The sequence below is a fragment of the Somniosus microcephalus genome, chromosome 2 (assembly GCF_052327205.1).
Source record: "Somniosus microcephalus isolate GS21.2 chromosome 2, FLI_Smic_1.0, whole genome shotgun sequence".
Lineage (NCBI taxonomy): Eukaryota > Metazoa > Chordata > Chondrichthyes > Squaliformes > Somniosidae > Somniosus > Somniosus microcephalus.
Window position 1 is genome coordinate 173427269 of NC_140988.1, and position 24171 is coordinate 173451439.

The window sequence follows — 24171 nt, forward strand, 5'->3', positions numbered from 1 at the left end:
CCTGCAGCTACTGGGAAACGTATGAGGTCGGAAGAGTTAACGGTCAGCCAACTCCTTCATATGCTGAGGGACAAGACTCTGCAATGGGAACAATTTGAACACGAGCTTCAATCTTCAAAGGAAAGGGGTTCGGAGCTCTCAAAAGTTATGGAAATAGCTGAGGTTGCAACGCAGATTTTACTTGGATGCCAAAAGTACGCTGACTCACGTCAATGTGAACAACAGAATGTTGAAACAGCTGCTCCAGTAGAGGGATTGAATAATACAATCAATCAATCTCCGAATGAAGTTGAAGTATTGAAATCACAAATGACGTCATTAGTAAAAGACTTGCAGGAAGCCCAGAAAAAGCTGGATGAAGCTGAACGCCTGAAGAAGTCTCTTCAGGAAAGATGTCTGGATTTGGAACAACAGCTGGCTAATGTCCAGCTGGGTATGGAGGAAATAGAAGACCCTCTCGCTGGCCTAGCTCAGGATGACACCGTATATTACCATGACCTGTTGGACGACATCGAATATTACGATGATCTGTTCTGTCCAGCTTGTGATGAAAACTCCCAAAGTGCAGAAACCATGAAGAATCACAAAAAGTCTAAGGAACATCGGGAGATGGTGGCGCTACTACGGAAAAAGGAGGACGAGAAGGAGGAACTGTGCATGCAGCTGGCAGCTGACAGTGGAGCCCAGAAGGACGAGAAGGAGGAACTGTGCATGCAGCTGGCAGCTGACAATGGAGCCCAGAGAGGCTCCAAGAAGCAGAAAAGGAAAAGACGAAGCAGAAGATGATGATCATCTGGACCATCATCATCACTACTAGATCACGCACGGGGTTCCTGCGAACGGAGCCAAATCAGTTTGGAAGTAGAAAACTTCCCAAGGTACTCAAGTTTTTACAAGCCAACAATGCTGGTTCAGAAGGACGGAAGTTCAAGCTGTTAAGTCCAGTGAAGGACTATTGGATGAGTCACTCCAGCAACGTGAACCGACTACACCACAGGGAACTGCTACACCACTGAGGCGTTGTCAGGACCGAGTCAAGAAGCACGGAAGGCGCATCCACCGAGGTTGAATCTGTGAACTGTTTTCCGCAGAGACTGAATCTATGAACTGTTTCCCGCAGAGACTGAATCTGTGAACTGTTTCCGCAGAAACTACATCTGTGAACTGTTTAACATAAAGTTGGATATATGTTAGGATGTTATGTTTAATGGGGAATAAGTATGTTGTAAGCTAAAAAGGGAGGATTGTAGTGTATGTAACTGTTCTACCTTTAAGAGAACTATTGTATGTAACCGTTCACCTTTAAGAGAACTATTTTAGGTGTGGCACTACTTTATCTTGGCTGCTGTATACTGTAATACCGACGGTGACCACACCGGTATATAAGTGCTGTGTCAGGATTTATTGGGCAGATTCGCCCTGACCTTCGAATAGTAAAGTCCTGTTAAAGTTACTCTTGTAGTCTGTGTATTAATTCACTATAATACCTACAGACTTTACAGATGTAGCTTCTACAGCTTTTTGGGGCAGCATATTCCATGGACCTACCACCCTCTGAGTGAAGTAGTTCCTCCTCATCTCAGTTTTGAAAGAGCAGCCCCTTATTCTAAGACTATGCCCCCTAGTTCTAGTTTCACCCATCATCGGGAACATCCTCCCCGCATCCACCCGATCCAACCCCTTCACAATCTTGTATGTTTCAATAAGATTGCCTCTCATTCTTCTGAACTCCAATGAGTAGAGTCCCAATCTACTCAACCTCTCCTCATATGTCCATCCCCTCATCCCCGGGATTAACCGAGTGAACCTTCTTTGTACTGACTCGAGAGCAAGTATGTCTTTTCTTAAGTATGGACACCAAAACTGTATGCAGTATTCCAGGTGCGGTCTCACCAATACCTTGTACAACTGAAGCAATACCTCCCTATTTTTATATTCTATCCCCCTAGCAATGAAAGCCAACATTCCATTGGCCTTCTTAATCACTTGCTGCACCTGCATACTAACCTTTTGAGTTTCGTGCACCAGGACCCCCAGATCCCTTTGTACTTCAGTACTTTCCAGTTTCTTGCCATTAAGATAATAACTTGCTCTACGATTTTTCCTGCCAAAGTGCATAACCTCACACTTTCCAGTATTGTATTCCATCTACCAAATCTCTGCCCACTTACTTAGCCTGTCTATGTCCCCTTGCAGGTTTTTTATGTCCTCCTCACTCACTACTTTCCCTCCCATCTTAGTATCATCTGCAAACTTTGATATGTTACACTCGGTCCCCTCCTCCAAATCGTTAATATAGATTGTAAAGAGTTGTGGACCCAGCACTGACCCCTGCGGAACACCACTGGTTACTGATTGCCAGTCTGAGAATGAACCATTTATCCCAACTCGATGCCTTCTGTTCGATAGCCAATCCTCTATCCATGCCAGAATATTACCCCCAATCCCGTGATTTTTTATCTTAAGCAATAATCTTTTGCGTGGCACCTTGTCAAATGCCTTTTGGAAGTCTAAATACACTACATCCACTGGTTCCCCTTTATCCACCCTATATGTTACTTCCTCAAAGAACTCCAGCAAATTTGTCAAACATGACTTCCCCTTCATAAAACCATGCTGACTTTGTCCTATTAAATTATGATTATCCAGCTGTCCTGTTACTGTCTCCTTAATAATGGACTCCAAAATTTTACCTACCACAGATGTTAGGCTAACCGGTCTATAGTTTCTAGCCTTCTGTTTACTGCCCTTTTTAAATAAGGGTGTTACATTAGCAGTTTTCCAGTCTGCCAGGACCTTTGCTGAGTCCAGGGAGTTTTGGAAAATTATTACTAATGCATCCACAATCCCTACCGCCACTTCCCTCAAGACCCTAGGATGTAAGCCATCAAGTCCAGGTGATTTATCTGCCTTGAGTCCCATTATTTTACCGAGTACCACTTCCTTAGTGATTTTGATCGTGTTTAGCTCCTCCCCCCCATAGCAGGATCCGGGGGCGGTTTTGCAACGGCGGTAGCGGGCGGCGGCACTACTTAAAGGGCAGGTGTCGGGCGGCCGTTTTTATTTTGGCCGACTGCCAGCACCTGCCCACCTTTAACATTTCTATATGCTGGGCTGTTTCCATGGCAGCACGCTCTCCGGTGGTCCGGCAGAGCCCCGGTGCGCACAGCGCTAGACCCCTCCCCTTTAATCATGGAATCAATGACGCAGCGCTACTTGCCACCACGCGTGGCACTGCTGCGCGTAGCACCGCGAAATTGAGTAGTTGTACCCCAAGAAGGAGGTGGAGCACTTCCAGTAGTACCCCGCCTCATGCTTGGGGTGCTACTACTGAATTTACGGGGTAGGGGGCACTCACTTTTTCGGGGCGCTAAAATTAGCACCCTGGCGAGGTTAGTGCCCCAAAATGGGCTATACCCAATTTTTTCCCCAATTATATATAAAAGATAGAAATCATGTTAGAACATATGAAACCATGGACGAAGAAAAGGTCATTTGGCCGATCAAACAGCCCTTGTCTGGAACATGTGAAATCACCCTTGCCTGAGCTTTACTCTACTTATTTATCTCTGAAGGGAAAGTTCTGTAAAATTCCTCCCTTACTCTAAAGAGAATCGAGTGACACTGCAGGATTCTCAAATTCATTTTATTTAATCTCGGCTGGTTGCTTTCCAAATTCGCTTTTTCTATACCCTTAGCAATCTTATATTGCCTCTCTGATGCCTCCTTTCCAGGCTGAAAAGCCCATGGGGGCGATTTTTGACAAACACTTTAGGAGCTAAGGAGGTAAAGAGGTGTCCAAGATAGGGTCTTAAACTGAAACGGCGGTTTAGCCCGTGTTTAGCGCAAGACACCATCTTGGTAAAGGAGTTGAAGTTTGCACTAGGAACAGCCGCCCGGAGAATCGTTAAACAGCTGATTACACTTAAAATGCCTGCTAGCACTCATTAAAGAGGTTGCACGGCATTTTGGTGGCTAGCGCTTCAACTAATGCTGTCTCCTAACAGCGACCAGCTGTTTGTGGGTAAACAAGGCGGTGATGTCACTTTCAAGTGCTACTTAAAGGGATACTCACCATTTCATGGTCATTGCTGCTGGAGCTGTCAAAATCTCGTAACAATTTAGTACTGTCTTTACCAAGGAAGAAGATGCTGCCAAAGTCATAGTGAAAGAGGAGGTAGCTGAGATACCGGATGGGTTAAAAATTGATGAGGAGGTACAAGAAAGACTTGCAGAGCGCCGGCACAGGCTCGACAGGCCGAATGGCCTCCTTCTGTGCTGTAACCCTTTATGATTTGATGTGGCATGCACCCTTGTTGCCTCTAGAATATATTGTTGCAGAAAACTATCCCAGACACACTCAAGAAATTCATTAACTTTCTGAAACGTTCTAGTCTGCTTATCCCAATTGATATGAAAGTTAAAATCGCCCATTAAAACCACTCTGTCTTTGCTACACACTTGTCTAATCTCTGCATTTATACAATCTAGCACTTCACAGCTGCTACCAGGGGCCTAAACACAACTCCTACTACAGTCTTAAATCCTTTCCTATTTCTTAATTCTACCCAGAAAGTTTCCACTGCCTGCTTACCTCTTGTAATATCCTCTCTTATCATTGAAGTGATTTCATCCTTGATCACTAAGGCTGCTCCTCCCCCTCTACCATTTTCCCTATCTTTCCTGTAGACCTTATAACCTGGTATATTTAGTTCCCAGTCCTGACCACCTTGCAGCCATGTCTCAGTAATGGCTACCATGTCATACCCTCCAAGTTGAATTTGCACCTGCAGTTCATTCAATTTATTCCTTATACTCAGTGTGTTTGTATAAAGAACGCTTAATTGGGCCACACACCCTACCCTGTCGTACAGCTCTAATGTTTTACTCACATGTTTCTTATTTCTCTCTCCTGGTTTAATCACTTTACATCTTTTAGTTTACCCTTTACCTGTAGTGCCTAAAGCACAATTTCTGACTGTTACTCTACTCTTTTCCCTTTCATTTGTTTTTGAACTATTATTTATACTACATTTTCCACCTGAGCCCTCCCCCTCTCCATTTACTAGTTTAAAGTCCTTGTGACCGCCCTATTTATCCTTTCTGCTAGGACACTGGTCCCAGCCCAGTTCAGATGGAGCCCATTCCCAACGTTACAGTTCCTTCCTGTCCCAATACTGGTGCCAGTGCCCCATGAAATGGAATTCCTCTTTCCCACACCACTCCTTCAGCCAAGTGTTCACCTCCTTAATCTGCTTATCCCTACACCAATTTGCACGTGGCTCAGGTAATAATCCAGAGATTAGAACCTTTGAGGTCCTGTTCTTTAATTTAGCTCCTAGTTCCTGGTACTCCCCAAACAGGACCTCTTGCCTACTCTTCCCTATATTGTTGGTCGCAACATGGACCACACCAACTGGATCCTCCCCCTCCCTCTAATATCCTTTCAAGCTGGTTTGAGATGTCTCTCACCCTGGCACCAGGTAGGCAACATACCACGTGGGATACTCGATTTATAATGATGCTATCTGTTCCCCTAATTATTGAATCCCCTACAACTACCACATTATGCTTCCCCTCCTCCTCCTCCTCCCCCCTATGGGCAGCCTCCTGCTCCAAGGTGCCATGGTCTGGATTCTGGCTGTCCTTGCAACAGTCTTTATCCTTATCCTCACAGGTAGCAAGTACATTGTACCTGTTGAATAGCATTAGTTTCTGCGGATTCTTATTCTCTATCTCATCCAGGTTTCCCTTACTCTACACACTATGGGTCACATTAGCCCCATTCTGATCCTGCACTTCTCTACGAGGTGGGACCAAAGTCTGGAGCAAACTGTCCAGATACTGCTCCCCCTCCCTTATGTGCCAGTGTGTCTCCAACTCGCTCTCCAGCTCAATGAATCTGAGCCGGAGAGATTCGAGACTGAAACATCTACTGCAGGTGTGTTCGCTCGGGACAGTCTCACTGTCTACAGACTCCCACGTACTGCAGTCCAGACACACAACCTGCTCTGCCATATCTTAGTCTTGATTATTTATAATATTTATATCTACTTAAGTTTGTTTTCCTTTTTTTACACACTAACTAACTTATACTAAGCACTAAAACACTGAATTTAAAAAAAAATGCTTCTATTTATTAGACTACTATCTAAACTTACCAGAAATAAACTTAAGACTCCTCCCTGATCTGATCCGGAAAGAGAAAACACCCACCAGGTACTCAACAATCACCTCCTTCCCTCGTGCTGATGTCACTTTAGCTGTTTTTACCTCTCTCCCTGATGCTTGTACTCTCTCCCCTCTGGGCTCTCCAATTCTTGAACTTAAAACCCTCGGATTCCGCTGCTCCTCCCTTAGAGTCTTCGGGTTCTGTGGCTCCACTCCTCCTTTTGAGTTGGACATGAGAAAGCACCTTCCTCCTCTCCACCAAATGCCTACTATCACCAAATTCTTCCACTCTGCTTGCCATCCACTCCGATTGCGATTCACTCAGCTCTGTCTCCAAGCTCCGTGGTTGTCATCATTCTTTAAATGTGATGCAGCTTTCACATCCAAACCCTACTCCCTGGCTGTCCATTACCCACGTTTAATCCTACACAAATATAGAGCTGCTGCCTTGTGTATGCTTAACTTCCTTGTTGTATGAACTTCATCTGTCCTGTCAGCTCCTGTCAAAATCCAATGAGGCACACTTCTAGACAAAACCTATACATACATCAATGGATTAGGAAAAGCAGTATACCTGCCATCCCCTCCTATGCTGCCATGCTTTTATAGGAACCTGTTGCAGTGCTGTTTTCCATTACATGATGTGAATACAATGAATTAATGCAGAAAGTCATATCTGTGATAAATCAGCTAATATTCAATGTGTTCTTGATTTGTTTTTCTTTTCCATTCGTTTTAAGGGAAATCCAACTGAAGTAGTGAGGGAACATGAGAATGAGCTGAAACAAACTGGTATACCAAGCTTTTTAGAGGAAATTGACCATTTTGCATTTAATCATGCAAAATCTTCAGTGACCGAGGTGAGTCTATCACATAATGAAATATCTTGTTTGAAATATGAGTTCATATTATTGATGCTCTACATAAAGACAAAAATGCATTTCAGAAATTGAGTATGGTTTTTTTATGATTTTGATTCTAATTTTAAAAAATGCCGTCAAAATAATTTATTGACTAGTGTAGGAATTAAACACTAGCGGGGTTGGGGTTATTGTCTCTGGCCAGCCAGAAGCCTCTGAGCTGCTCCAGGGACCCCCGTGCAGTTTTGAAGCGCTCCCCTATTCCTGGTTCTGACCGCCGGACTTATTCGGTAGTGATGTAGACAAAACAACACTGAGACTCGTGGTTTGTGTGCAAAACAGACCAGTATTTATTGAAACAAAAGAAAGAAACAACTTAAAATAATCGATACAGCACACCTGTGCCTGGTACAACACTTTTGCTTAACGCAGTACACTTAGTGTCCACTAGAGCGCTCTTTGCTCAGTGCAACACTCCTTTATTTAAATACAGCACTTTTAAATACAGCTACTTAGTGTTCACTACAGCACTTCTCTGCCCAGTGCAACACCCTTTTAATAGCACTTTTGATATAGAAACACCTTGCTCACTACAGCACCTTTTACTTAAAAAAACAGCACTTTAATACGGAACTCTGTGTTCACTACAGCACTTTTCTGCGAGTGCAACACTGTTACTCAAATACAGCACTTTACTCCTTACAGACTTAGTGGCTTTACTTAAATACAGCACCTTAATACAGCTACTTAGTGTCCACTGAAGCACTTCTCTGCTTAGTGCAACACCCCTTTTAATAGCACTTTCAATACAGAACTCAGTGTTCACTACAGCACTTCTCTGCTAGTGCAACACTGTTACTTAAATAGGGGAGGAGAGAATGGACACAACGAGGGAAAATCAACTAAAATCACAGTTCTAACAAAATTCCCACTTAATTTCCACCCCTATACCTATTCTAAGTTGCCTTGTAATGGGCCAGAAAAATATATGCTCACCAATGAAAAATGCCTGCTCCGTGCCCTGTGATCTTTGATCTTCACTGCCCTGAAGTAAAAACACCCCAGTATTTTAAAAGTAAACTGCTGGTGTTCCACTCCTTTAGGCAGGCTCCCACGTTGTAGAGGGCACAGAGGCGAGGCCACAGAGAGCGAGATGGCTTCTGAGAAGCTATCTTTTATACCCCATTTGGCGCCGAAACCTTCCCACCCAAATCCGGATGTATCTGGGCTAAACAAAAGGGATCCAAACTGTCCCCATTGTCTGAAATGGGTTTGGATGAAGCTGCTGTGGTTTGAAAAAAAGCATGTCTATTTCCTTGATTGCTTGAGTAAACAGCCTTGGAGGTTAGTGTAAACAAAGTCATTGTCCTTGTGGTCAGACTGAAACCGCAGTCTCAAGTGGTTAATCCTTTGTGTAAACATTGTAGCAGTTTCTGTCGATTGTCTCTGCAGGGAGGGGAACTCCCTGAACTGCCTTGATTGGCAGTTTGACTGCTCCATTGAACCTTTTTCACAGACACAGCAGGCTGCCTTTTCAAGTCCTTGTCTTCTGCCAATGGTCTGGTGGCCATTTTGATCCCTGGATTTTTAAAGCTATATTACCCAGGTATTCTTTAATCAAAAAAATCAATCTTCGGAACAGTAGGAAATTTCAAAATTATTGCGAAATCCCTACACTAGGTGTGAAATTAAACCTTCTCAATAGCAGTTGGACAAAACATTGAAGGTATTTGAAATCAGAAAATGTAGCTTAACTTCCATGTGCCTTAACTAATGTCAAAAATGCTAGTGGTACCAATAGTGATTTGTATTGGTCACAGGCTCATGTTTTTCTGTAAAATATATCTAGAGGGCTGGAATGGAAACTGACTATGAACAGTCAGGGAGTAACTTTTGGATGTGAAAGCTGAACCACATTTAAAGAATGATGACGACCACATCTGCATCTGCTAATCTCATATCCTCATTTATTCAAACTTCACATATAGCAGAATTAAATTAAAGTAATACATTAAAAGGAGGTGGGGCTGTATGTGGATTATTGTAGAGGCCAGCTTCAAGCCAAAGTGCTTGTCACCTTGGGTTATCAGATTAAGTCAGTGATGCTTTATCAAATCACGAGGCCAATTTTCCTCTGCTTTGCACCCAGGGAAAAATAATAATTTGTTATGATTGGTGTGATTTAATTGATTCCCTTAGTGCGGCCTAATCCCTGCATTGCGGGAGGAGTTAATATTGGCCCAGAAATTCGGGTCTCCACGGGTGAGTACACACGGGGTACTCACCTGTGGGTCCGATGGAAGTGCCGGTTTCCTGCATGCACTGCGCATGCGCGGGAAACCGGCACTTCCGTTCCCCTGAATGAAGAGGTTCAGAGGTCGAACGCGTGCGCGGGGGAGGCAGCGCGTGCGCAACAAACTTAATGTTTTTTTACAGGTTTCTCCGGATTCGTAAGCCTGCAGAATTTAGAAATATAAAAAGCAGGCGTAAGGCCTGCTTTTTACAAGGTAAGTGGTGAATTAATTAAAATTAAAACATTTTTTCCACAGGTTTATTATTTTTAAATACTTTAAAGCAAGGTAAGTTTATTTGAACCCCGTTAGAATATAAAATTATTTGTTTCAAAAATTTAAATTATTGTTTAAAATAGTTATTTAATGTAATTTATAGTTTATTTAAAAAATGTGATGTTTTTAAAAAATGTATTTGAAGGTTTAGTGCTATTTTGGGACCGTAGTATTTATAAGTCTTGACAGCTCTTCTTGTCAGACTTATGAATGGAGCATTCCCTGCTCCGATTGGCTGCCCATAGCCCATGTGATCCCAGGGGTCGCATCGAACTAACTGCGCCCCTGGGATACGCAAGCAGTGCGCGCCAGCAGCTGGACCAGGCCCCGGATTGGAATTTCACGGGGCCCTACAGCTCAACGGCTGGCGCGCAAGGTAAGTGCAGATCGGGGGCTTACACCCGCGGGAAGCCCCCGACCCGAATTTCTGGGCCAATAACATTCTTTCCTATTTGTTCAAACTTTAGATATAAAGTAATACTCTGTCATCAAATAAAGAAGCCCACCTAGGATACAGCCTCTAAGACCTCGGTACTAAGCCTGCTTTATATAAGAGCTCATTCTCAAACACATACTTGCTCTTTTTCCCCCATCATCACCAGTTGTCTTTATAGACACAATGGCCTCAGTTTTTATGGCGGGCGGGAACGATGTGCGTGAGCCTGGTGCCTGGCGGCTCACTCAGGGAGTTCGGGTATGTGGAGGCCCTGCTAATCTTAATGGCAGGGCCTTATTGAAATAAAAGTTCCCAGAATCCCACCCGTCACCTGGCCAAATTCACGACCTGGCCAGTAGACGGGAAACGGTAATTTGGTGGCAGGAGGCCGCACCTGAGGACTCAGTCAGTGGGAGGAGGGGTCTTGAGGGCTGTCAGAGATCGGGGGAGGCCAGGGCTGGGGCATTGAGGGCGACCGAAGGTCATGACGAGGCCCAGGGACTCTTTCGGTGTCTGGGGGGAAAACTCCTGCTCCTCTTGGTCCACAAGAAGTTCTAACAGGTAATTTTTACCCTGGCCTCTTCTGGCCAGTCGGCTCCTGTCGTGGTTCTGCTGCTGGGCTGCAGACAGTGCATGACTTTCCCTGACTACAGGTTAATATTATGTCGGAGCGCCAATGAAGTCATCTTGCAGCGACTTTTGAATATTACCGAACAAAAAACTAATGATCACATGCTTAAAAATGTCACTTGACCCAGCATCTACAGCCTTTAGGGAGAGAGAGTAACAGAATTCCACTGCCCTTTTTTGAGAAAGTGTTTCCTGAATTCACTCATAAATGGTCTAGTTCTAATTTTAAGATTGTGCCTCCTTGTTCTGGATTCCCCTACCAGAGGAAATAGCTTCTCTGTATCTACTCTATTGAATCCCTTTGTTGGCCCAGTAATTCCGGGCACAACGCGTGAGTAAGGACGGGGTACTCACGCGTGTGCCCGGAGGAATTGCCGGTTTTCAGCATGCACAGCGCATGTGCTGAAAACCGGCATTTCCTGTCCTCTGATCCAAAGGGTTAAGAGGCAGAACGTGAGCGACTGCACAGGCAGCGCGTGCGCAGTAAAATTCCTTTTTTTTTCAGAGTTGCGCGCATGTAAAGGCCTCCGGTCTTTACGCGTGGAAAAACAAGACGTAAGTATTTAGTTTTTCAGGTAAGTGGGCTTTTAGTACAATGTAGAAATTTTTTTTCCACAGGTTTGTTATTTTTAAAGAATTTACAGGATGGTAAGTTTAGTTTTAGACCCTATTTTAAAAAAAATTATTTTTTTCAAAAAATTGATTAATTGTTTAAAACATTTTTTTACACTTATTTATAGTTAATATAATCAGTGGGTTGTTTTTTAAAATTTTATTTAAAGTTATAGGCCTAGAAATTCACTTGGGCGCGGGCAGCTCGCTCGCGCCCAAAAGTTAGCGCTGGGCGGGGAGGCATTAGCGCACGCCGTATATTCGTCTTCTGCGCCCCAATTCGGAAGCGGGCGCTATACCAGGGTGTGCCCACCTCCGTTTGGGGCGCTGCAACTGAATATCGGCGCGCTAGTTGCCGCAGCGCCACCCGATGCGGTGCGGCAGGCTGCGGTACTGCAGGCCTCCTCCTTCTCTTAAGGGGGAGGTGCCTGCAACGGCCGGAGCCCCGATCGCGAGTGCCGGCAAAAGAGCCCGGCACAATGGAGAAGTGCCGGGCTCCACGGAAACCAGCCGGCAATGCCGTGGGGGGGGTGGAGGAGGCCGGGGAAGGAGGTGCGGGCAGGCGGCTGCCGAAAAAGCGGCCGGCCGCACCTTCCACTTTAAAGCGCCCCACTATGGCAGCAGGACGGCCCTGTTTTCTGGTCGCTGTTTGCGCCTGCTTCGGAGGAGGCGGCCGCAAATAAACATGGGGATCGGCGCGGTTTCGGGGCGTTACGGGCCACCGCGCACACCGATGACGTCATCGGTCCCGGCGCAGCACTAACGGCTACCGCCGCCAATACCGCTGCACTCAATTTCCGCGCTACCACCCCGCCGGCGCAAAAGACCTCTTTAGGCGCTAAGTGGGCGCAAGGCCCACTGAATTTCTAGGCCATAGTGTTTTGGCAGCCCATACTTTTCATGAGTTTGACAGCTCTTACTGTCAAACTCATGAATGAGTTTCCCCTCCCCTGATTGGCTGCACAGTGCTCACCTGATCCCAGCCGGCACATCGCACTAACTACGCCGCTGGATCAGGTAAGCACATCGCGCCGACATCTGAACCGGGCTTGTGACAGGAAATGCAAGCAGGCCCGGGCTTCAGATGTCGGCGCGCAGGGTGAGTGCACATCGGGGGCTTGCACGCGCGGCAAGCCCCCGATCCTAATTTCAGGGCCATTGTTTTAAACACCTCGATTAGATCACCCTTCAACCTTCTGAACTCAAGGGAATAAAAACCAAGTTTATGCAACCTGTCCTTATAATGTAATCCTTCAAGCCCTGGTATCCTATTGAATCTGCGCTGTACCCCCTCCAAGGCCAATATATCTTTCCTGAGGTTCGGTACCCAAAACGGAACACAGCACTCCAGTTGGGGTCTTACCAAGACTCTGTACAACTGAAGCATCACTTTCTCCCCTTTATATTCGACCCCCTTGAGATAAGGGCCAACATTCCATTAGCCTTTTTGATTACTTTTTGTACCTGTGCACGAACTTTTAGTGATCTGTGCACATGGACACCCAAATCCTTTTGCCTTCCATCTCTCACAATTAAGAAAATATGCTGATTTGTCTTTCTTAGATTCAAAGTGGATCTCACACTTCCTCACATTGAAATGCATTTGCCATAGTTTTGCCCACTCACTTAATTTGTCACTTTCCCTTTGAAACTTCCTGATCCCATCTACACAACATAATGTCCCTCCCAACTTAGTGTCATCTGCAAACTATGATATGCAACTTTCTATTACATATATATATTACATATAAATCCCAGTACAGATCCCTGGGGACATCACTTGTCACATCTCACCAAACAGAGAACATTCCCTTTATCTCTGCCTCCTACCTCCCAATCAATTACCAACCCATGTCACAAGGTTATCTCATATTCTATGCGCATTAATTTATTATGGTAATAATCTTTGATGCAGAACCTTGTTAAATGCTGCTGGAAGTCCATATAGACAACATAGACACTCCCCTATCCACCATGCTTGTGACCTCCTCAAAAAAAATTCATTAGATTAAACAGATGTACCCTTCACAAATCCATACTGATTCTCTTTGATCAGCTCATACTTGTCCAAGTGCTCAGTCACTCTGCAGGGAATTTTAACATTGAAGAACGTGTTAGGTGCAGGTTGGGGGGGGTGTTTAGGTGCGGGTTGGGGGGTGGTGGGGTGGGGGGTTAAATTCAGCGAAAATGTCAGGGCATCCGGAAAACGGCTCCAACGTGCCAACTTCCGGGTTAACTCAGGCACGTTCAGCTGCATGTGTGTAATTCCCTCCGGAGAGGCGGGTTAACGATTTGAATATTTAAATCAGTGGATTGCAATGATATTTCAACCAGCATTTAAATTTAACAGAGCATGCACGGTTTTCATGGGTTTCTGAAAGTCGCCATTGAAACCAAGGCGAGAAGAGAGCAGCAATTCATGGGGCTCATTAATAGTCAGGCAAATACAGCAATATTATACTCAGTGTTCACAGCTGCTTTCTTACCTCCCACTGGGAAAGTGTTTGTTCAGAGTACTTGTGGTGAGAGGCTAATTTGACCACTTTGGTGGTGTAGAGACACAAGATCAGGATGGCTGCCTTAGATTGGACCTCGGACGAGGAGCAAGATAACCATCAGCACCAGCAACAGCTTTCTGTGGAAAGACCTGTAGGTGGTAAAAAAAAATTCGTTCCAGAATGTGGGCGTCGCTGACAAGGCCGGCATTTATTGCCCATCCCCAATATCCCTCGAGAAGGTGGTCGTGAGCCACCTTCTTGAACCGCTGTAGTCCGTGTGGCGAAAGTACTCCCACAGTGCTGTTAGAGAGGGAGTTCCAGGAACTTGACCCAGCAACGATGAAGGATCGGCGATATATTTCCAAGTCAGGATGGTGTGTAACTTGGAGGGGAACTTGCAGGTGAAGGTGTTCCCATGCGCCTGCTGCTCTTGTCCATGTAGGTGGTAGAAGTCGCGGGTTTGGGAGGTGCTGCCGAAGAAGCCGTGGCAAGTTGCTGCAGTGCATCTTATAGATGGTACACACTGCAGCCATGGTATGCCGCTGGTGTAGGGAGTGAATGTTTAAGGTGGTGGATGGTGTGCCAATCAAGCGGGCTCCTTTGTCCTAGATGGTGTTGAGCTTCTTGAGTGTTGTTGGAGCTGCACTCATCCAGGCAAGTGGAGAGTATTCCATCGCACTCCTGACTTGTGCCTTGTAGATGGTGGAAAGGCTTTGGGGAGTCAGGAGGCGAGACACTCGCTGCAGGATACCCAGCCTCTGACCCGCTCTTGTTGCAACACTATTTATGTGGCTGGTCCAGTTAAGTTTCTGGTCAATGGTGATCCTCCCAGGATGTTAATGGTGTGGGATTCGGAGATGGTAATGCCGTTGAATATCAAGGGGAGGTGGTTAAATCCTCGCTTGTTGGAGATGGTCATTGCCTGGCACTTGTGTGGCGCGAATGTTACTCGCCACTTATCAGCCCAAGCCTGAATGTCGTCCAGGCCTTGCTACATACAGGCATGGACTGCTTCATTATCTGAGGAATTACAAATGGAACTGATCGCTGTGCAGTCATCAGCAAACATCCCCAGTTCTGACCTTATGCTGGAGGGAAGGTTATTGATGAAGCAGTTGAAGATGATTGGGCCTAGGACACTGCCCTGAGGAACTCCTGCAGCGATATCCTGGGGCTGAGATGATTGACCTCCAACAACCACAGCCATCTTCCTTTGTGCTAGTTATGACTCCAGCCAGTGGAGAATTTTCCCCTGATTCCCATTGACTTCAATTTTACTAGGGCTTCTTGATGCCACACTTGGTCAAATGCTGCCTTGATGTCAAGGGCAGGTACTCTCTCCTCACCTCTGGAATTCAGCTCTTTTGTCCATGTTTGGACCAAGTCTGTAATGAGGTCTGGAGCTGAGTGGTCCTGGCAGAACCGAAATTGAGCATCGGTGAGCACCTTCTCCATAGATGGAAGATTAAAGCATCCCCACCATGTGACTGTGGAGCTCCTAATCAGACCCTGGAGCACATCATTGAGCACTGCCCTCAGAGGAAATTTGCAGGCAGCCTACAAGGTATCCACATTGTTAAACTGGAAGCTTTGGCCTTAATATCCAACTTAGATATTGACATTTGATTTGCTTTGCTACTACGATACAAAAGAAGAAGATGATGAGCATGTTTTTGGTGAGTAAGTGCTGCTTGATAGCATTGTTGACAACACCTTCTATCACTTTGCTGATGATTGAGAGTAGACTGATGGGGCGGTAATTTGCCGGGTTAGATTTGTCCTGCTTTTTGTGGACAGGACATACCTGGGCAGTTTTCCATTTTGTTGGGTAGATGCCAGTGTTGTAGCTGTACTGGAACAGCTTGGCTAGTGGCACGGCTAGTTCTGGAGCACAAGTCTTCAGCACGACAGTCGGATGTTGTCGGGGCTGTATTCAGAGTGCTCAGCCCTTTCTTGATATTACGTGGAGTGAATTGAATTGGCTGAAGACTGGCTTCTATGATGGTGGGGACCTCAGGAGGAAACTGAGATGAATCATCTACTCGGCACTTCTGGCTTAAGATGGTTGCGAATGCTTCCGGCTTGTCTTTTGCACTCACGTGCTGGGCTCTGCCATCATTGAGGATGGGGATGTTCATGGAGCCTACTCCTCCCGTTAATTGTTTAATGGTCCACCACCATTCATGACTGGATGTGGCAGGACTGCAGAGCATTGATCTGATCGCTTAGCTCTGTCTTCAGCATGCTGTTTCTGCTGTTTAGCATGTATGTAGTCCTGTGTTGTAGCTTCACCAGGTTGGCACTTCATTTTTAGTTATGTCTGGTGCTGCTCCTGGCATGCTCTTCTGCACTCCTCATTGAACCAGGGTTGGTCCCCTAGCTTGATGGTAATGGTTGAGTGAGGGATATGCCGGGCCATGAGATTACAGATTGTGGTGGTATACAATTCTCCTGCTGCTGATGGCTCGCAGCACCTCATGGATGCCCAGTTTTGAGCTGCTAGATCTGTTCTGAATCTATCCCATTTAGCACAGTGGTAGTGCCACATATCACGATGGAGAGTGTCCTCAGTGTGAAGATGAGACTTCGTCTCCACAATGACTGTGTGGTGGTCACTGTTACCAATACTGTCATGGACAGATGCATCTGTGACAGGTAGATTGGTGAGGACGAGGTAAAGTAGGTTTTTCCCTCATGTTGGTTCTCTCACCACCTGTCGCAGGCCCAGACTGGCAGCTATGTCCTTCGGCCAGCTCGGTCAGTAGTGGTGCTAGCGAACCACTCTTGCTAATGGACATTGAAGTCTCCCACCCAGAGCACATTCTGTGCCCTTGCTACTCTCAGTGCTTCTCGAAGTGATGTTCAACATGGAGTATTACTGATTCATCAGCTGAGGGAGGACAGTAGGTGGTAATCAGCAGGAGTTTTTCTTGCCCATGTTTAACTTGATGCCATGAGATTTCATGGGGTCCGGAGTCAATGTCGAGGACTCCCTGGGCCACTCCCACCCGACTGTATACCACTGTGCTGCCACCCCTGGTGGGTCTGTCCTGCCGGTGGGACAGGACATACCCAGGGATAGTGATGGAGGAGTCTGGGACGCTGGCTGAAAGGTATGATTCTGTGAGTGTGACTATGTCAGGCTTTGTGGCAGTTCCAGCAGGCCTGCTGTGCAGGTCCCATAATACTGAAATGAGTAAAATCGGTCCTACTTCAAATTTCCTGAATTTGTGCATCTGCTTTGAAGCAGGCAAGTCCTGCTCAGTGAGACCTTTCAAAGCTCGTTAGTTTTTTTGATACCTTTCTAAAATTGTATTTTTGCTGGTAACATTTAGAAGATCATGCACTCATCATTTTGCATTTATCTTTTGGGGTCCTTGGTCCTGCCTTTTAGCACAATTCTAACTTTTGTTATATTTCAAGTACCAAATAGTTGCAGCAATCCAGTTTGCACCCAGGAAGGATGGACCTAACTATGTCAACTCTCTTACTGTTACATGATCTGCATGAGGAGGACTGCTTTTGATGGGATATCATCAGCAGATCCAAAGACACATCACATGCTCAGTGTACATAAGAACAGGAGTAGACCATTCTACTGGTCTCACTAGATGTAACTCCTATCCAGCTATCCAGTCAGCTAAACACTCATTCAAATAACTCCTCGAGAAGCCTGATGCTGTTTTGAAGCTTTACTTGAATAAAAGTGTGAAACTGTAAACAAAGACAAAGTATGTTTTGAACACAGAGGTAAGTACTATACATTAGATGTTACATAAGATGCAAAAACATGTTTATGAAAACAGAATAGACTGCTTAACACAGATAAGTAGGTAACTATAAGTAAATAGCACTGAAGTTAACCCTCAGTAGCTAGCAGCTAATAAACTTCTTATTGACAAAGTATTGTCAAAATACTATACCGACAAGGTTGTTATTATGTTACCAAACAAGGATACTCACAGACATTGCGTCTTGCCTAGCGTATAAGGAAGGATGGAGGAGGATAGAAAACAAGCTGCCACACTTGGACCTTGTTCGCAACTGAGAAAACACTTCCTCGAATACTACTTCCTATGCAGACAGGAAGAAGGTCAAATAACACGCTGCTATACAATAACTACCACTAGGGGCGCTACCTACATCTAACAAGTCCAGAACACTCCCCGTCTGAGGTCGTTAATGACCCCACATAAGCCTAACTACTTGTCACTGGAGTCCTCTGGCGACAAAAGAAGGACCACCTCAGAGACAGGCGAAGAGAAGACCTTTGCTGTTCCTTCTTTGACGACTTTCAAGTCCACCTTTCTCACTCTCCCGTCCTGGCTGGGAAGGGACTTCATGATGATAGCCATAGGCCAGTCATTCCTTTTTGCCTGACTGTCCTTCATCAAGACAACATCTCCTTCTTTGAGATCTGGCCTCTTGTCCTGCCACTTGTGTCAGCTCTGCAGTGTGTTGAGATACAACGCCACCTGCCCTAAAATGTGTCTGCAAGACTCTGAACCTGTTTCCATTCTTGCTTGAAGAGTTCTCTTTTCCCAAACTCCCCTGGAGGATAAGGGGTAACACCTGTCTTCTGGGTCAAAAGCATAGCCGGAGTGAGGATGAGGGGCGATTCCGGGTCTGAAGATACGTTGGACCCTGTTGTTCACGCAGACGTAGAACCACCTAGTTTGGTTATGGATGTAACCTAGCACCACTTTGCTGTCTGTATAATACTTGATGCTGTCGAACTTCAGATCCATCTCCTCCACTATGAACTCTGCAATCTCAACTGCTAATACTGCTGTGCACAGTTCCAATCTGGGTATGGTGAGGTCTGGCTGGGGTGCCAACATGGCCTTTCCAAAGATGAAGCCGACTTTGCTTTGTCCATCTTGAGTGGTGACCTTCAGATAAGCCACACCTGCGATGGCCTTAGCGGATGCGTCTACAAAGACACAAAGCTCCTTGAATTGGACATTTGAGGGAGAGAAGGATGTATAGGAGCGAGGTATTTGGATCTCCTGTAAGTCTTGAAGTGAGCCTCTCCATCTATTCCACTCTGCTTCCATCTCTTCAGGGAGGGGTGAATCCCACTCTTCAGCACGTGTGGAGAGTTCCCTGAGGAGCAGCCTGCCTTGTATGGTGACAGGGGCTAAGAAGCCGAGAGGGTTGTATAGGCTGTTGACTGCAGAGAGCACTCCTCTACGTGTGAAGGGTTTCTTGTCATCTAAGGCTTGGAACGTGAACGTGTCTTTTGCTATGTTCCAAGACACTCCTAGGCTACGCTGTAGGGGGAGGTCATCAGTGAAGATGTCTAGATCCTTGACATCCTTAGCACAATCTTCAGGGGGAATGCCTCCATCACTGCTGGTCTGTTAGAGGCTATTTTGTGTAGCCTGAGTTTGGATAGTGCAAGTAGTTCCTGAGCTCGCCCAAGGGCACTGATGACCTCTGCTTCGGCAGGGAATGACTTCAGTGCATCGTCAACGTAGAACTCTCATTCGATGTACCCTCTCACATCACTGCCAAAGTTATCTTCTTCTTCCTTGGCAGCCCTCCTTAGTCCGTATATGGCGACAGCAGGGGACGGGCTATTGCCGAAGACATGGACACGCATTCTGTAGTCCACAATGTCACTGCTGGGGTCGTTGTTGCGATACCACAGGAAGCAGAGGAAGTCTCTGTGGTCTTCTCTCACCACAAAGCAGTGAAACATGTGCTGGATATCGGCAGTGATGGCGATGGGCTCTTTCCTGAATCTCATGAGTACCCCCAAGAGGCTGTTGTTGAGATCGGGCCCTGTGAGGAGTACGTCGTTGAGAGAGACTCCCTGATATGGTGCACTGGAATCAAACACCACGCGGATCTGTTCTGGCTTTTTGGGGTGATAGACTCCGAAGGAGGGGAGGTACCAACACTCTTGGCCTTCCTGGAGTGGAGGAGCTAGCTCTGCATGATCGTTGACAAGCATTTTCTCGACAAGCTCTAGGAAGTGTGCTTTCATCTTTGGCTTCTTCTCTAGTGTGCGACGGAGTGAGTTAAGACGATTATAGGCATACTCCCTGTTGTTCGGCAGCCATCGCCTGGGGTTCTGGCAGGGTAAGGGTTCAACCCAGCTGTTAGAGCTGTCACGAGAGACCTCATCGTCCATAATCTGGAGGAATCTCATGTCGTCGATCGATGGAGCAAGTTTGTGGTCACTGGCGGTGCGATAGAAGACTGACTGACCCAGGTTCTCTCCAGTGAGCATCATCTGTGTGCTGTCTGTGGAGATCAGTGCTGGGGGGTTCTGAGGCTGGGCCATATGACTGAACTTCTCTCACTCAGATCTGACTACTGTATGGGGTAAGGTAGCTTGGACGACCATTCTCCAAGATGGAAGTCTTGAGTGTGCTCACCTGAGATGGCTTGTGAGCACCCCTGAGGCACATGTCTCCAACAACGACCCAGCCGAGGTCTAGCCTTTGAGCAAAAGGGGCATCATGTGGACCGTTGATCTGTTTCCTTACCTTATGTACCCTCAGGATGTCCCTGCCCAATAACAGCAGTATGTCTGCGTCTGGATCAAGAGGTGGGATCTCGTCTGCAATGCGTCTCAGATGATTGTGGTGATGAGCTGCATTCGGAGTGGGAATCTCAGAACGGTTGTCGGGGACTTGATTACATTCGATGAGTGTAGGAAGGGGGGAGACTAATCTTCCCATCAGCTGACTCAACAACATAACCACAGGCACTCCTGCCGGCTGTCTCTGAAAGTCCAGCACACGTCTTCAGCGTGTAAGGCGACGGACTTCCTTTGACCTTGAAGATGTCGAAGAACTCGGATCTTGCTAGAGAACAGTTACTTTGTTCATCTAGTATGGCATACATCTTTTCAGATTCCTGGCGACGTCCTACAGGGTACACATTAACGAGGCATATCTTGGAGCATGCTCTTGCGCTCACTCCTTCTCCACACACCTCGGTGCGCTTGGATGTAATCTCCGGATAGGCGGCTCCCTCTCCCTCCCCACTGTGCTCTGAGGCAGGAGGAGACGACTCTGACTTCCAAGGAGCTGGGCCTGGGTGGAGTGCTGAAATGTGCCGATCACTTTCACATTCTGTGCATTTTGCATCTACCTTGCAGTTCTTAGCGAGATGGTTCGTGGAGGAGCAGCACTTGAAACATATGGAGTTCTCTTTGAGGTACTGTTTGCGGTCTTCCAGGGACTTCTCTCTGAAGCCTCTACATTTATTTAATGGATGGGGCTTGTTGTGGACGGGGCATTGTTTGCTCATATCCTTGGATTTCTTCTGATCCCCTGTGTTCTCGGTTGAAGACACTTGCGTTTTGTGGACAGATATTGGTGTCTTTCCATGTCTGTCGAACTTGCCTCTTCTGGCAAGTGCTGTGTGGGAGGAGAAGAAGTTGAAGCTGGGGTCTGTCCTGGTTTTGGCATCTCTACGGATGAAGTTGGCAAACACAGAGAATGGAGGGAAGGTAACGTTGTGCTCTAGCTTGAACCTTGACCCGAATGAAGTCCACTTCTCCTGCAGATTGAATGGAAGCTTCTCAATGATGGGGCTTACCCCTCTGAAAGTGTCTAATTATGATAGGCCAGGTAGGTAGCCATCCTGCTTTGCAGCTTCGAGTTACAACAGCAGATCTCCAAGGTCTGGAAGTTTCTGGGGTTCCTTATTTGTCAACTTCGGAAAGTTCTCCAACCTGGCAAAGAGAGCCCTTTCAATGGCTTCAGGCAAGCCGTAGCTTTCTTCCAGCCTCACCCAAGCCATCATCAACCCAGCTGGCGGATGCCTCACATTGACTGCCATTATCCTGCGCGCCTGTTCGGCGGACTCCGGGCCGAGCCATTTGGTAAGGAGTTCGAGCTCTTCTCCTGCCGACAGGTCTAGGCCCGATATGGTGCCGTGGAAGGAGGACTTCCAGGCCCAATAATTCTCTGGTTTATCATCAAACGTGGTTAACCCTGTCGTCACCAGCTGGCTGCGTGCAAGATATTTGACAAGGTCGTAGGTTGTGGGGCCTATACCGTGGTCGCCTTGAGTAGGGGCTCTGATGGGGGTCTTGAGGAAATGAGAGGGGGTCTGCTGCTGAGTTTCTCTCTTCAGCGCTCCATTCCTCTGCTCATTGTCCTCTGTTTCATGGGGGAGGATCCTGTGACTTGGGGCACGCAGTCCAATTTGAACTTGGTTGGTGACATGGGGCATGTTATATGGTGTGGTTGAGTCTGTAGAGATGTGTGGGTCTTCATCTCTCTCTCTCATAAACTGTGTGTCAGCTTGGTCGCTCACATAGTCTGTGGTGCGCTGTAGTTGACTCTGACGCGGAATGGGAATTGGAACTTTGTTTGCTGACTCAGGATCAGCTTCCATTAAAACCGCCTCCAATATTTGTGCCTCAGCTAATGCAGCATCTTTCTCTTTTTCTTCCTGCAGGGCGTCTAATGTGGCTTGGAGACGGGCCCGTTCAACTTTTATTTCCATTTCTTTCTTGGCATAAGCTGCTCTGGCTTGGGCTGCTTCTGCTTTGGCCCATGCTCTGGCGATGGCCATACTAGCCCTAGAACCAGCTGATGACCGTGAACCGGCTGATGACCTAGAACCGGCTGATGATTTGTAGTAACAAGAGCTTATAGACAGATTGTCACATTCTCCAGTTTCATCTAACTGTTTGAAGTCTTCTACTTGCTGAGTAGCATTTTCGGTATTACCTTCTGCCATGATGATGTGAGGTAAGTGTGGTGTACAAGGTGAAGACTTAAGCTGGCTATGTCGTGATGGCTTACTCTGCGCCTAGATGACTGCCACTTAACTCTTGAGTCCTTGCTGCTCCACGTGGAGGGTCTCCTCTCTTCACAGCTAGCCGTATTGCTGCCTTTTCACTGTACTGGTCTCACTAGATGTAACTCCTATCCAGCTATCCAGTCAGCTAAATACTCATTCAAATAGCTCCTCGAGAAGCCGGATGCTGTTTTGAAGCTTTACTTGAATAAAAGTGTGAAACTGTAAACAAAGACAAAGTATGTTTTGAACACAGAGGTAAGTACTATACATTAGATGTTACATAAGATGCAAAAACATGTTTATGTAAACAGAATAGACTGCTTAACACAGATCCTAGTGCGAGCAAGCACTGAGTGTGAGTCATCAAAGAGTGCTGTGAGTTTGGGGAAGTGTGAGTTAGGGTAAGTGGGGTGTTAGGTGCTCTTTTCAAACTTTAACTCTGTGGGTTGCAGTTAATAAGGCCTTTCTGGTGCAGAATGACTGTTGGTAAACCATTTAACTGGTGTAACTAGAGGGATTGATTTAATTTAAATCCAATTAATTAAAGGGGGTACTAGCATCTAAAATCGGGCAGAGGGTGTCCATAACTAACGATAAAAAATTTAAATAATTACATAGAATGGAGCAGGTGATGTGTTACTGTTGCGAGATGTGGGAGCCGGTGAACCCCATTGAGGCTCACGGTGATTACGTCTGTGACAAGTGTCTGCTGCTACAGGAACTCCAGCTCCGTGTTGATGAGCTGGAGTCTGAGCTTGTAATAAGGGAACATCTATAATTATGGGGGATTTTAACTATCATATTAATTGGACAAATCAAATTGGGCAGGGCTGCCTTGAGGATGAGTTCATTGAGTGTATTAAGGATGGGTTTCTTGAGCAGTATGTAACTGAACCGACCAGGGGGCAAGCAACCTTAGATCTCGTCCTGTGTAACGAGACAGGATTAATTAAAAATGTCCTAGTAAAGGATCCCCTTGGAATGAGTGACCATAACATGGTTGAATTCCATATTCAATTAGAGGGTGAGAAGGTTGGATCTCAAACAAGCGTGCTAAGCTTGAATAAAGGAGACTATGAAGGTATGAGAGCGGAATTGAATAGAGTGGATTGGGAAAATAGATTAAAGGGTAAGACGATACATGATCAGTGGTGTACATTTAAGGAGTTATTTTAGAACTTGCAAAAAAAAAATATTCCACTGAGAAGAAAAGGGTGTAAAAGAAAAGACAGCCATGCGTGGCTAAGTAAAGAAATTAAGGATAGTATTCGACTAAAAACAAGGGCATATAAGGTAGCCAAATCTAGTGGGAGGATAGAGGATTGGGAAAACTTTAAAAGACAGCAAAAAATAACAAAAAGATTGATTAAGAAAGGGAAGATAGATTATGAAAGTAAATTAGCAAAAAATATAAAAACAGATAGTAAGAGTTTTTATAGTTATATAAAAGGAAAAAGGGTGGCTAAAGTTAATGTTGGTCCCTTAGAGGATGAGACCGGGAAATTAATGGTGGGAAATATGGAGATGGCAAAAACACTGAATGAATATTTTGTATCAGTCTTTACAGTAGAGGACACTAAGAATATCCCAACACTGGACAAACAGGGGGCTTTAGTGGGGGAGGA

General features: G+C 46.0%; 1 protein-coding gene across 1 annotated transcript in view; it reads left to right on the forward strand.

Moving 5' to 3' along the window:
- Positions 1 to 24171, forward strand: part of LOC147123128 (uncharacterized) — a 170362-nt gene that overhangs the window by 23489 nt on the left and 122702 nt on the right. Inside the window, exon 4 of the mRNA XM_085966744.1 lies at positions 6912 to 7031. Within this exon, the coding sequence (XP_085822870.1) occupies positions 6912 to 7031 (120 nt within the window). The remainder of the gene's footprint in view (positions 1 to 6911; positions 7032 to 24171) is intronic.